Below are 14,328 nucleotides of genomic sequence, written 5' to 3' on the forward strand. Positions count from 1 at the left end.
ACTAACACAACTTTTGCTGGAATAATGAAATCATTGTTATCCCTCATCCAGAAGACCCTCATAGTGCCTTAACAAAAAAAAACCAAAACCAATCCCCAACCAAATTAAATCTACTCCCCATAAGACAATATTTTATACAGTAATGCTGACAACCAAAATGCAGCTACTTCTCAGCTGCTTAACAGCTCAGCATTCAATACATTCTTGTCATGTACACACCCACGCACAAAACACCAAGTGGATAAAACAGAAAAAAAAATTGTGGGCAAAATGAGTCAATCCAAACCAGAACCTGAGCAGACCCCTTTATTTTCTTTGAAGTGATACTTCATTCAGAAAAACATCACACTGGATTTAGCTATTACACTGATGTCTGCAGGGTAACAGTACCGATCAGCAATGATGTTTGGTAAGAATGGAAGTAAAACCCTGGAGGACCAAGGGGGAGACAATAGAGCTTGCACTCCTTAGGACCGTATCAGTGCAGGCAGAAAAATCCACAATTATTCTTGCAAACAGAAAAATCCATGGGAACTAACAATCACCCACCCCCCAAAAAAACCAAACCCACACCTACTCACACAATATACTTATTTTAATCCCTTTTTTCCCAGCTGAGGCTGTTTTAGACAGTCAAGAGACAGCTCTGCCTGGATAACCTAGAGATTTTATAACTCTGCTCCCCGTTCCATTTAGATGGGGAGGAAAACAGCTATGACTCAAAGCTGTACCTTAAGAGGAAGCTGACTATTACACTCCTCATTGCCCACAACTCTAGGAGGTTGAAGACATTTTTCAAGAGACCATTTCCCCTGAGCTACATGAAATTCTATCTAAAACAAAAACCCAAACAAAAAAACAACAACAACAAAACAACCATCCATGCAGTCTTGTGTACACCTTCTCATAAAGTAAAGTACACCTTCCTAGCTATCTGTCTTAAAGAAATTTGCAAACAGATGCATGGTTTCAGCAAGGGAGAAGAGTTTTGTGCCACAGGGATAGGGTTTTCTTATGGAAAGAAAATTACAGTTATTTCAGCCTTTTTTTCTGGTACTGAAAAAATAAAATTCCTGGCTTGGGTAAATCAAAGCTTGGGCAGTGCTCAAAATCTCCTGTAATAAACAAACTCAGATTCATTTAATGTTTCTGTACTAAGAACAATACTGTGTTCAAAAGGCTTTTCACCTGCACCACACCAAGCACTCTGCTTCACAAATCTGAACTGGAATCAGATTCCTATGGAAATTATACTGGTATCCAAAGCTCAAATTTTTATTAGATAAGTAGGTGCTTTCCAGCCTTCTCAAATGAGACAGTGACACAGCCATCGAGTAAGGTAATTGACTGAACACCTCTTCAGTTGCTATTTGTACATTCTTAGCAACCTCGGAGAGTAGCAACAGCATCAAATTGTGGGAAAAGGCATTAAAACTATCCACACACACATGCTACAAGACAGAAGGTGGTTTTTGATCTTGTGGTCAAAAAGATCTTTGGAAAAAGTACTAAACCCAAAGCCTGGTTCAACTGAGAACTGAAGTAGTAAAATGGGGACAGAGGGCAAGTCCCAGTACTCACATGAACCACAACAGCCACTGATACTGTGTTTCCTTGGGTATGTGACTGACAGCCATCACAGACCTTTCACAAAAAAAATCAACAGTTAGTTTGCATGCTTGTACTGTACAATTTTAGGTGACAATACTTTCAGGAAAAGGGATGGATCCATCATTTACACAAAGAATGAGACGTGAAGAAACTCAAAGGGACAGCTTTTCCAAACATTGTCACTGAAAGAAATACTTTGAGCTCAGTGTCTGATCCACTTGGCAATTCTCTGCAAACAGACCGTCTGGCCTTTGGATGAACCAAAAGTGGTCACAAAGCGAGACAGATGAAATGCAGAAAGTAGTTTCCTCTCTCCCATGAAAACATATCCTCAGGAAAAAGATCAGTAACTGATTTCAATAAAACCCCTAAGATTTACCCTAAGAATTTCAACACAGTCATTATAAACTGACCTTTCCTTGGCCTGGTATCCTGAATGCGGGTGCCATTATACAAGCACAGGCAGTTTTGCCTGGACTGTTAAGGCAGCACAGCTCCTAAAACGCGTTAGTGTCACCTCCCAAGAACTTTGGCAGTTACTAATTCAGACCCCAGTCAAATTTCAGTTTTCTTCCACAAAGAGTAAGAAGTAACGATGAATAGTTGCAGCCATTTTCACTTTTTCTGCCCTTGGAGAGGAGCGGTAGCAAGCACAGGGCTTACATGCGCAAATGCAAGGTTGATGTCGAGTTGAAAGAAAAGTCAAAAAGTCGAAAGAAAAATTCCCTTCTCATTCATAGCACATGTGCATCTACTCTAGATTCCAGTGATGACAAATATTCAGAAATGGGCACTGATGTAGAACAAAATGAGTCCCACAACCAGTCTAAAACTTGAGAGGGCTATATTGGCACTTTAAAGAGGGAAAAATAAATTGAAGGAAGACTTACTATGATTTACTTTCCTTTATAATCTAAACTAATTTCTATATCCTAGTATATATCCTATCTATTGCTTTAATCCTCTGATATACTGCTTAAACAGAGACTCAGGCTCTAGCAGTCCCATCTCACATAAGTATTTTGGTATTATTTCTCTGACAAACTCCAGTGGTACACTGACTTTTCCTTCAAATCTTCGTTTAATCTCAGGGAATTCTCTCACAAAGTTTACAACGTACATCTCTCAAACCAATTCAGAACTGGATTTAATGTTTTAAGTAGTAATTTTTGCAGTAGCAATTTGACAACAGATTTTTGGCATTTTGCAGATCTGCCTTTGCACATTTTCAAATAAGTTATTTCTTTCTCCACAAGATGCATCTTGGTTCTAATTTACCCACTGTACATCTTACATGTTCTTATTCACCAAACTCACTCATTCTCACTTTAAAATACAGAAATGTGTGTTGCTAATACTGTCAAAATCAATGCTATATCAAACTGCATTACTGAGAATGAAACAATAATACGTCATAAACTTTTCTTTTTTCCTAATCTTAGTCTGAATGAGCCAGGTTTTGTACAGTTGACTTTTCTGAAGCAGGATACTTTTCCCTGGTGCAGATAAACACATCAAATGGAGTCTTCTAGAATGACCAAACACACGCCAAGAGCATTTGGGTTTAGCTCCCATTATTAACAAAGCAGCCCCCTCCCCCCAAGAAATTATTGAAATAAAAAATAAACATTAATCAAATGTTTTAAAAGTATTAGCAAAGCAATGACTGCAGACTACATAGATGTGGAACAGACAAGGACTTCTGCTATCAAATTTCTAACTACAGTTAGTGCCAGATAGTATTGGGAAGATAAAGATAAGAGAAGTTTTTTACTGGAGAGACATCCACCATGCACCCAAGTTTCTTTCCACTTAAGTTTCCAAATCCGTTGAGAGTCAGGACCAATGCCTACCCATAACAGAAAACAGATTCTAGTGACAGAGCCACAACAAACAATTTGCTGGACACTTTTGTTGCAGTCTAGAAGCTGCAACATGAACCTGCAGACTGTAGTCATCCTGTCCAACTTTGACAGAACCTTTGACCACCACTGACTTTAGCACTTAAGATGTATTTTCACAGTGAGACAGATATTTCAAGGTTTACTTTACTTTTGTTTCAGACCTGCAGCAGAGCCTGTGGGCCCAAAAGGCAGCTCTTTTCCTTTTTAAATCAACTGATGTGGCTGGGGGAAGTGAGAGATAATACCTCTTCTTACAAATGGCCTCACTTAGGTACCTAGTGGGATTTTTAAAAGATTCAAGAAAGTTATCCTGTGTATTTCAAGTAATTTGGGAAAGCTAAAAGAAAACCAGATTTAAGAAAAAAAAAGAAGATACACCACTCCCCCCCCAACATTGTCAGAGTGAAGACTGGGTTAAATGTAAATTCAGTTTAAATTAAGTGAAGAAGTTTCAGTGACTTTAGTAATGATATGATTCCATCCCTCCCCCCCTCCACACACACACTCCTCCCAGTAAAGCCAATTAAGTAGGAACTAAGCCATTCTTCCTACCACATCAGTAAGGCAACGGTGCTGCTAGTTCCAACAAAGCTCCCAAATACTCTGCTCATAGACTGTACTGGCCAACAAACAATCAGATCATTCCTGAATTAAGAAATACCCAGAAGCAATTCTGCGTAAATACTATTTTCTTTCAAAGCACAATGGAAAGTTGGCACGTACTGCATTTACCAGAACTGTAATCTGGTTTAAGCATGGGTTTATTTCAAAAATCTTCAGCTCTCACCTATAGGCTAGTCCGGAACCCTGTGAATCAGCAAATAGTTACTGTTTATTGGAAAGCTTCCTTCTTTAAGTCACCCTTAGTTCCTCTCAGTACTTTGCAGAACATGTGAAAAGAACTACACCATCAGCCTTCACTACATGCATCTGTCTACAACTGTCCAGAATACAGAACATGAAGCATTCAGGATGCAAAATTGAATTTTGATATATAGACCTCTAATAAATCAAATATTCTACAGACTACAGAAAATTTAAGTAAATAGCAGCTATATAACAGACAGCTTCTTTCAGGTATTTACAATACACTTAGTATCATGTCACGAGTTTAGGTATGCTTTTTTCCTTTGTCCTCTTCCAGATACTCACGGGTTTTAAAGTATCTCAAATAACCAGACATTTAAAGGAAATCAGACACTACACAGGTTAAACAACATGGTTCTATTAAAAACTATCTTTAACCATGGCACTCAGTGACAGCAATACAATACTTTTTTCCACAAAGCAACTAATATAAAAATATGCCATAAAATCATCTGTAGACTAGTATGCTTGTACATACATGTAATCATAACATTCTTTTATAAACTCTTTCCTGAGATACCTTGGGTTGTTTGATTTTCCTGTATTACTGGATGCATTATCTTTATGATTCATCTAAAACAACTGTAAAATATTTTGTATGTGCAGGGCACTCAGTAACATGTAAAAAGTAGTATGTAAATATATGGCAAAGAAACTACTCTTAGAAATTATGCGCTTTTTTACTTTGTTACATTTTTTTAACATTTGGCTCCTTGGGAGATGGAAAGGAGGAGCGTGAAAAACCTGCAATTAGAGCTATGAATTGACAAAAAGCAGGAAAGCATTCCAGGAATGTTAGGAGTTGGAATATAATATAAATGACACAAAAAGAAAGCCATAATTCATGTTGACTATGTATTGCCTTGTAAAGCAACTGGACATATTTTAGTCAGTTCACAGTATAATAAATATTTTTACTAATCTGTTTTGGAAGAGCAAATGTCTTTTAGGGTTTCAAGCTCCTCTATAAGTTTCTTGTTCTGAACTTCTAGCACTGCAACACGACTCTCCAGACATTTTATGTATTCTTTCTTCCGACGTCGACATTCTTTAGCAGCTTCCCTGCAAAAAGCAGAAGTAAAAAGTGCAAACAAAAAAGCCATTTGCATGCCATTAGAAAGCTCAGCAGAGTATGTAGACTATGACAGAATTCCAAATTTTGGAATATCTCCCAAATCAGTCTGAAAACACTAAGCAAAACTGGGTTCCACAAGGGCCTCAAGTGTCTCTTTCTCAAGTTCCTACGGCAATCTGTAGAATTGCTTCCTCTCATGCCTTGATTAAAGTTCATAATAAACGAGGTCCAAATGAAAGACAGTTATTCTGCTTTATGACAATAGAGATCTTTGAGGGCCTTGAGTTCCTCAATGAGAGTCTTGTTTTGGTTTTCAAGCACAGCCACACGATTTTCAAGACATTTGACATATTCTTTCTTCTTTCTGCGACATTCTCTGGCAGCTTCCCTGGAACCAATACAAGGCAAATGACTACAGGAACAGCCACAATACGGCAAAGACTGGATAAATTAAATTACCTGCAATCCCTTCAGTTCCACAATAACAACAACCACCACCAACTGTTGGATTGCACAAACAGAACAGCAGATAACAGCAATAAGCAATAACATGGTTAAAATACAATTCGAAACAACTAGAACTTGAAACAAATTCAGCATCAACAAATACAAAGATAGAATTAATACACAGAAGAACTGAGAAAGACAGTGAGTAAATGATAACGTATTGACTTGAGTTATACTAAACATTAAGACTGAAAGCAGCATTTCTTCTTCCAGTCACATTCTATTTTGTGTGTTTATCAGGAGTATTATCTTCTGCAATCAAAATCTTAAAACCCAACTCAAAGAATTTACTTTCAGAAAATACAAACATAATACTCCTCTCTTCATATAAAAAGCTGGATGCCAACCTTAGAACCTGCTGTAATTTTTTTACCTTAATGTAACAATCTACAGTAAAATTTAAGTCCAAACAAATACAATTTATTAGCATTTTAGAACTGTCCACCCGGGCACATTTCAGCCACATGTATCTGTGGTTTTTTTGTTGCTGGCAAATGGGAGTCTGGAGCCATTCTCATAGCTCTGATCAGAATTCTGTTACATTGAAGCTAAACACTTGGGGTAGTATTTTCAGAAGCATGTGACTGAACAAGCATTCCATTCCAGAAGAAATTTTAGAAGTACTGGAAGTCCACTCCTTAACATCTTGGAACACGAAGAATTGTCAAATTGCGAGAGCGTAAATTTCCAGCAAGTCATATGAGAGATAGCATAGACGCTAGTTTTAAAACTGAAGAGAGGAGAAACAAAAGGAGGCACAACAATGCAGCAATCCTCGTGAGTAATTTAAAATAAAGGACAGGCATGAGAGCAAAGCAATACCATGAATTCAATCGTAAGGCAAGTGGATACTCAATGTATTAGAGATCTGCATAGCAGACTATTTCTTCCATTACTCTAACTGCCACTGATAGCAGTGGCTACACATTTAAAGAAAGAAAGAGTCACCAAAGAATAGCAAGAAGAATGCAGAGAAAGACTGGCATTTACAGCATACAGTCAATTCCATGCCAACTAATGAAAAGAATATTCAGCCATCTCACACAATATGCCTCACAAAATGACAGGGGCACTGCACAATAACTTATCCCAGTAGCCAAGTATTTAGGAAAGTCTATAATTATCATTCCATCCTAAAATAAGGCCTCTTCACAGCATCATTACTGGACAGCTGCTAATGAGATCCTCAGATATTTTCCTAACCAAGTCTTTGCTGGGATGTTTCAAAACGAACAAACCCATACTGGCCATTTTACTGTTGGAGGCAGGGGGGGAATTCAGCAATAAGTATGCCTCCAGATCATCCCAGAAATTATCAGAAAGGGACAACACTAATACTAAATTCTGAACTACCATAATATTTTAGAACTAAAAATCCATGGCGATAAGGTCAACTCTAACTTTCCAGAGTTAACAGCCAATACTCAATAAGGACATGGGATGACTAACAAAGAATTTCTTGCCTTCCCTTCGTCAATCACAGGCAGTGCTCATGACCTTAAGAAGAAAACTTCATTAGGATGTTTTGGGTTGGGTTTGGGCTTTGGGTTTGTTGGTTTTTTGGGGGTTTTTTTGTTTTTTTGGGGGGGGTTTGGGTTTGGTGGTTTTTTTTTTTTTTTTTGCAACACTGGCTATATACAGGCTTACCTATTTTTCAAAAGTCTCAGCTCTCTCTTGCGTGTTGCCTCTTCTGCCAGTTGCTGAGGGCTATGCAAAGTCCCTGGTGAGGCTGCCATCACCACTCCCTGAGGTAAGGTGGTAGTGGGAGTTCGAATCTGGTAAGCTGGCATGTCTCCAGTGGCAGCTGTATAAAAGAATTGTATTTTAAACTTTATGGCAAAAAAGAACTAAGCAAAAGTCTCTCTGGAAATAACAGATTTCTGTTGATGAGTTACCCAGGATCCCTGCTACATAAAATATTTCACAGGCCTGTAATGTCACAACTACATTTGTTATCTTACTAGCATTTATTTCCACATTGTAAAATAAGTTATCTAAATTGCTCTAGCATGTGGCCCCACTAGCCAGCCAGACTGAAGCCTGTGAAACCTTCCACATGGCTCTTTTCAGACAACATAGGGAAAGCTGTTTGAGAAACACTGTCGGAACATCCACATTTCCTGTTTGCACGATCCCATGAAAAGATGGTCCCGCTGTTGCAGCCACTGAGGTTTATATGCTACCCCTTGTCCTCAAACAGAGGCTTCAGGAGTCAACTTTCTCCTAGCAACAGTACCAGTCTTACTGCCTCTCCTCCCTTTACAGCAGCAGTTTGGCAACCCTTGGAAAACCAGTGAGAGCTGCTGTTGCTAAAATGAAAAGGAACAGACAAGTGCTCATGGTGAACAGGAGTATGTTCCTTGAGCAAGAGGACCACAAGTAGGATACTGCAGCATTAGCAGGCAAGAGGAGGTAGTGGCAGTTGCACAGGAAGGGGTGTAGCTATACAGTAAATTGAAGTGCAAAAGTTCAGATTGAGCTCCTGAGCCTACCAGTTTTGAGCTCTCCCCAAGCTAAACACAGATCTGAAATCTGACGTGTTATTTGGAACCAACACCTTTCTGATAGTCTCACCTCATTTCTGTATTTCTGAAGTACTCTGTTCCTACATGAGGTACCCCAACTTTAAAACACTGTGAAAATCCTAAGTACTTGTGTCTTGTCTGAGACAGAAAAATATCAAACAAAACCAATGTATCCCTCTTCAAATTATTTACCTATTCCTTTCCATAAATATTTTATATTATGACAGAACAAGACTTCATATTTTGTCATTAAAGCAACCAAATATAAAAGATGGAATTTCAGAGGCTGTTATGTTATACTTAATTTATAGTTTAATTCTTTAAAGCAATATTCAAATAATGGAAAAACTTCACTTGGAAAAATAAAATGTAGACAAAAACACTTTGGGGAGGCTGACAGGTAGAACAGTAAAGACACATCAGTCAACTACAAGGGGGAAAAAAACAAAAACAAAACCTAAACTTAAGAAAAAAATTACTATTATTCTTACTAAGTTAATGCAGGTGCTTCACTAATGAAATTAAAAAAATAGGATCAAGCTGTGTTTAGACTACAATTCCCCAGCCATGTCCTGAAATCATTATCAGCTTAAACACTGTGCACCTCCCCCCCCACCCCACCCCCGTCTCAGTCCTGCGGGTAAAAAGTGTTTGTGGAACTACAAGATGAACTGGACCAGTGAACTGGCCTGAGTTACGGGTAATTCCCTGGGGATGGGGGAGGGAGAGAGAAATCATCCCAGGACAGCCCTGCGGGCACTAACAGGCAGCCTCAGTGAACACAGGGCTTAGTCTTCTTGTACATCTACAAGAAAATTACTTAACCCTTTCTTTAAGTTCTCCACATCTCACAGCAGTCCCAGTTATGTCAATGGGACAATACTTCAGCTCACTGTTTATAAAAATGGAATTTTAGAAACTCTTCAGACTCATCTTATGCTGGCCACATTACATACATTGTATAGACTCTATGGTAAGAACTACCATTTTCTATCATCACTAGGTAAAAGAAGAGATGTTATCTCAGCTTGCATTAGCTACAATGAATTAGAAATCTAAGTGAACCATTTTGTAGATCAAGTCATGGGGAAAGACCCATTACCCAGGTCATGTCAGCCCAGCAAGACCAACTACTTTGTCGTCTTTGTTTGATTTACACTCAGATGTTAGCTAACCGGACTTACTGCTGCTGTTGTTAAGAGGACTCAGTATGACAATGTACCTGCAACATGGCTTAACGAAACTGAGTCCCTATCTCAGCTGCAATCAGCAAACACCACTGTAAGTAACATGTTGCATGAATAGTTTGAGCAGGTTCCAGTAGTGTCTGTCCCTGCCTAACAGTTGGCTCACTTATAAACCTACCAGTGTGGTAACAGATAAATAACCATTTTGGCAGTATAGACCTTGTAAACCCAGACGCCGCAGTTAAAAAGAAAAAAAAAAGTGTAGCATTGACAAAGTATCTTTTCATTGTGCAGCAATATGTGGTTTATGATACATTACTGCAAATCAATTATTTCAAAGTCTGCAAAATTTTTTGTATAATATCTCAAAAAGTTAAAATACTGTTTCCCCTGAAAAAGACATTGGGAAAGATGAAACAGCCTTTAAGCAGGGGGAATAAAATACCCTTGAAAAAATTCATAGTTTAAGTCTAGTAATGTATCTACATATTACAGAGAAGGGTACCTTCCATTTCAGCATCTGAGGCCAAAATCCCACACCCTGATCCAGACTGACAAACCTCTGTGGCAGTTTCTAATGGAACTCCATGGAGGTTTAAAGTCATTCCTAATGTAACAGACATAGGACTGAGACTGTTAGCAGAGCAACAAACCTGGAGATGGTGTATCTCCCTAACACATTGCCCCAGGTCACCTTGTCATCTTTTTTTTTTTTTTTTTTTTTCCTCTCTCCTTAAAATTGCAAGGGAGTAAAAAGTCACTGAAAACCTGAAGCTTTCAGTTGAAGCTTACAAAAAGGAAATTATTAACCGGAAGACAAACAAACAAAAAACCAACCGAAAAACCAAACCACATTCAGAAGAGTACAACTAACCCTGTAAATTAAGCTCTGAGAAATAAATAAATAAATAAAATTAAATTAAAAAAACCCAACTAAACAAACCAAAAAATCATCCACCTTCTATGTGCAGGTTCTTGGAAAAAGTAACTTGCTGAACACTAGAGAGCATCCCTGCACTTGAGTTCTTTCAGTGACTATCCAGGAGAAAAAAAGCCTGATACATGCTATGTATTAGTATGTCTATTCTCCCCTTCTGTGAGTCATAATGATGGGACTTAGATTATCAAAGGGTTTTTAACTTCACCACTAAACCGGCTAAACAAGGCATGAATCGTTATCCCTTTGAGCATAAAAAAACCACAAAATGTCGACTTGGAGAAGATACTTATCTTTGGATTAATGAAACAATATGTACCAGCAATGAGCAGCAGCACGTAGGTACCGGCTGCAAACAGGTTAACATTACAGATCTGCCGGAGGCAATTGACGAAGCAGAAAGGAACTGACTAAATCGCAGCATGACTTGGAGCTGACGTCAATGTGTATCTTGTTTGGAGTTTAACTTTTCCAGTTCCCTACTGCAACACGATTCCAGGAAATCTAATGACGTCAGCCTTTTGAACTCGATTAGCTAAGGAACAGACCATTTTAACAGTGGAGGAGAAAACAAGCAGGCGTTACGCTACTTAAAATTATTGTGCTCTCAAATTTGTGTTCAGTATTTTCTTTAATAATGAAAGCACAGGGTTTATTTACACTGCTGAAACCATGCACACCTTTCTCTTACAGCTATGCTTAAGCCTATTTGAGCTATCAAATCTGAAGTGTTTATTGCTAAACAAAAAAGCAATGTCATTTTTATAAAACAAAAAACAATTATAAACATAGCAACATATATGACTACCTCCACAATAAAGAAGAATTTAAGAGTGCTGGATTTTTCAGCAAAATCATGCATCAAATAGTAAAGATTAGTTATCTGAATCAATCTGTGCAAGAACTCATGCACTAACCGTGATTTTTTTCCCCAAATGAAACTGTTAAAATTGCCCTGAAATCCTACACTGACTAGATAGAACCAGAAGCTGTTTGTACCAGTTTTGAAAGATGAAGGAGTTACAGCAACAGGTTCAAAAGAAAATATCACAAATACCAACTAAGCACTGCTTAGACATCCAAAAATATCATGTAAAAGACTAACAAAATTTTTACCTGTTTCATCTCCTGTTACAGCCATGATCAGCTTCTGCACACACGATTCTCCTGTTCTTCTACCAGAGCTCAGTGTGAACTGTTCCAAACTAGCAAGCATGTGCAGGATTACAAGCAAGAGCACTGACATCACAGTGACCTCACTTGCTTACCACTGTCATTAATATGCTCTGTCACTGGAACAGCTCACTGAAACTGGAGCCCAAAGAACTCCTTTTCCAGTAAACATTTTTTTTTCCTTCCTCTTCCATATTTCTATAAGCCTAGCTTTGTTCTTTTCCCCTGAATTATTCATAAAGCCACAGAAAGCACTCACCACAAAGCTGGCTGTAAAGCAAGACCTGCAAATTCACAGCACTGACTGACAGAAATTAAAACGTGGCTCTAGAATTCATGAATGAATGCAAATGAGTAAGTCATGATTGGATAGAAAATAGGGAAATTTTAAGACGACGTGCAATTGTTTTGATCAGAGCAATTCCACTAAAAGGCAGAGAACTCTGCCAGACAGACATGCACGACAGGAAAGCTTAATAAGCTTTAACAAATAGGTAAATGAAAGGCTAACGCTCCTTGCCTTGGGGGGGAACCCACAACCCACTCAATTTCAGTTAAAAGCTTCAGAAAAGATTGAAGAAAGCTCCAAAGTCAGTCAGCTAAAGCTAGTGATTTTCAGATGCTGTAACAGGCAGAACAGTAACTCTGGGTAAGGGCTACCTCTCCCCCATTCCCTCCTTTTCCAAAATAAGTCCAAGAGATCTGGTTGACTTAGTTTTAAAAAATAAAAAATCGAAAGAAAAAAAAAAAATCAGCTCTAACGTAGTTACTCCTTATCTACATCAATTTAAATGACGTTAGTTGCAGACCAACAGTCCAGGCACTGGTCTGTATGTAGGGCATAGCAAACTTCTAAAGCCTTCATCTGTAATAAATTCAGACTGGTAATTCATCAACTGTGAAACTATGCCAAGGACAGCAATAATGGAAGCATCAATGCAAAAAAAGGAGCACCCTGTGACTACAGGACCGCTTTTTATTTGATGCAGGATTTTGCTGAAAAATCCAGCACTCTTCTTTTTAATTCTTCTTTATTGTGACGGTAGTCATATATATTGCTATGTTTATAATTGGTTTTTGTTTTGTAAAAATGACATTGCTTTTTTGTTTAGCAATAAACACTTCAGATTTGATAGCTAAAATAGGCTTAAAAAGCCTATCATATGAACAGAAGATCAGAACTGAAGCACGCAAGAAATTCAAGCCACAGATCTCAAATATCACTGTCTGTATCACTGACCATATTATGAAAACACACATAGATCCCAACAGAATGATTATTGATACAACTTTTCTACACTCATTTTCACTAATAATTAAGCACTTGCTTTTGCTTCAGCTAGCAAAAAATCCTTAACCTGTATTAGGAAACTGTCAGGACATCAGGACTGCCTCGTGCTTCGCCTATGAATGTAAACTTGTAGCAGATGAAATATCACTCAGCTGGATCAACACCTTTGGCGCTTTTATATTAATCCTTGTCCCCATCAGAAAAAATCAAGCACAGAGTTTATGTGATGCCATCCATTATTACATGAGATTCATCAGCAAATACTTTAGAAAACATATGAATACATATGCTATCTGAAAGATTCTGAAACAGATCTTTTCTGCCCTAGGATTGATCTTTGTTACTTTTTTTTTTTCCTTTCTTTTACTTCTATAAAATTTATATGCTGTCTACCCAAAATCATTATAAAAATATACGTAAGTGGAAAGATTAATAAGCAGAATGCTCCCTTCCTATTATAATATGTGCTATCATGATATTAGGTGAATTCCATTGTCTAACTCTATCCTGAATAACTCAGGTTTGCTGACGATATGCAATTACTATCATAAAGAGACCTGTATTACTGTAAACATCCTCAGGTGCTTTCATACTCTTTTTTTTATTAAAGATTTTTTTTTTTTTTAAGATTTTGCAGTATCAATAGCATGTATAATGAGTTGAAACCTTTTATCTTCTCATCATCTCTGAGTTCATGCTTACTTACTAGTCCCTTTATATTTTTCCCTGCATATGTTATGTAGCATTTTTCTTTGGTGTCAACAGCTATGAGCATCACTAAAGCACCAGATTTTGTTTGGGCCAAAGGAACAGGGAATTCCAAGAAGTCAACTTCTCTGAGCATGGACAGAGAACAAATCAGTTTAGTTAAAAGTATCTAGAGACTTCCAGAAACACGATATAGCAGGTATTCAGTAACTGTCTCTGAATCCATTTTGAAAGTTCTCATCACAGGCAAGACACTTAATGGGCTATACCATCAAGTAGGCAAACCCATCACTGAGACTGAAGAGGGAGGTTAGAGGACAGCCCCGTCAGAAGACAACCCTGTCATGAAAAGTCCGTGAAGGCCACTCAGATGAAATTCCCAAGGACTGAAAGGCTGCCAGATACAATCCCTAAGTGCTATGCTTCTTCACAGACTGGGGAGGTTTTAGGAAACAACTGAGGAGCTACTCTCTCTGCCCCCCGACCCCCTGAAGAATCTGAAAGAATCAAAGCAATACAAACAAAATACTACAGTCAACCTGG

General features: G+C 38.1%; 1 protein-coding gene across 21 annotated transcripts in view; it reads right to left on the bottom strand.

Moving 5' to 3' along the window:
- Nucleotides 1–577: 577 nt before the first annotated feature.
- Nucleotides 578–14,328, bottom strand: part of CREM (cAMP responsive element modulator) — a 40,288-nt gene continuing 26,537 nt past the window's right edge. For 6 of the 21 annotated variants that reach the window (XM_075706175.1, XM_075706178.1, XM_075706180.1 and 3 more), the window contains 2 exons: nucleotides 7,612–7,768; nucleotides 5,399–5,845 (listed from right to left, as the gene is read on the bottom strand). In XM_075706175.1, the coding sequence (XP_075562290.1) occupies nucleotides 5,701–5,845; nucleotides 7,612–7,768 (302 nt within the window). In that variant the 3' untranslated portion in view covers nucleotides 5,399–5,700. Of the gene's footprint in view, nucleotides 1,645–4,490; nucleotides 5,846–7,611; nucleotides 7,769–9,711; nucleotides 9,745–10,181; nucleotides 10,197–11,729; nucleotides 11,770–14,328 lie in introns of those variants that run through there. The other 15 variants (XM_075706179.1, XM_075706182.1, XM_075706171.1 and 12 more) reach the window with 12 other exon arrangements.

This window comes from Pelecanus crispus, chromosome 2, assembly GCF_030463565.1.
Source record: "Pelecanus crispus isolate bPelCri1 chromosome 2, bPelCri1.pri, whole genome shotgun sequence".
Classification (NCBI taxonomy): Eukaryota; Metazoa; Chordata; class Aves; order Pelecaniformes; family Pelecanidae; genus Pelecanus; species Pelecanus crispus.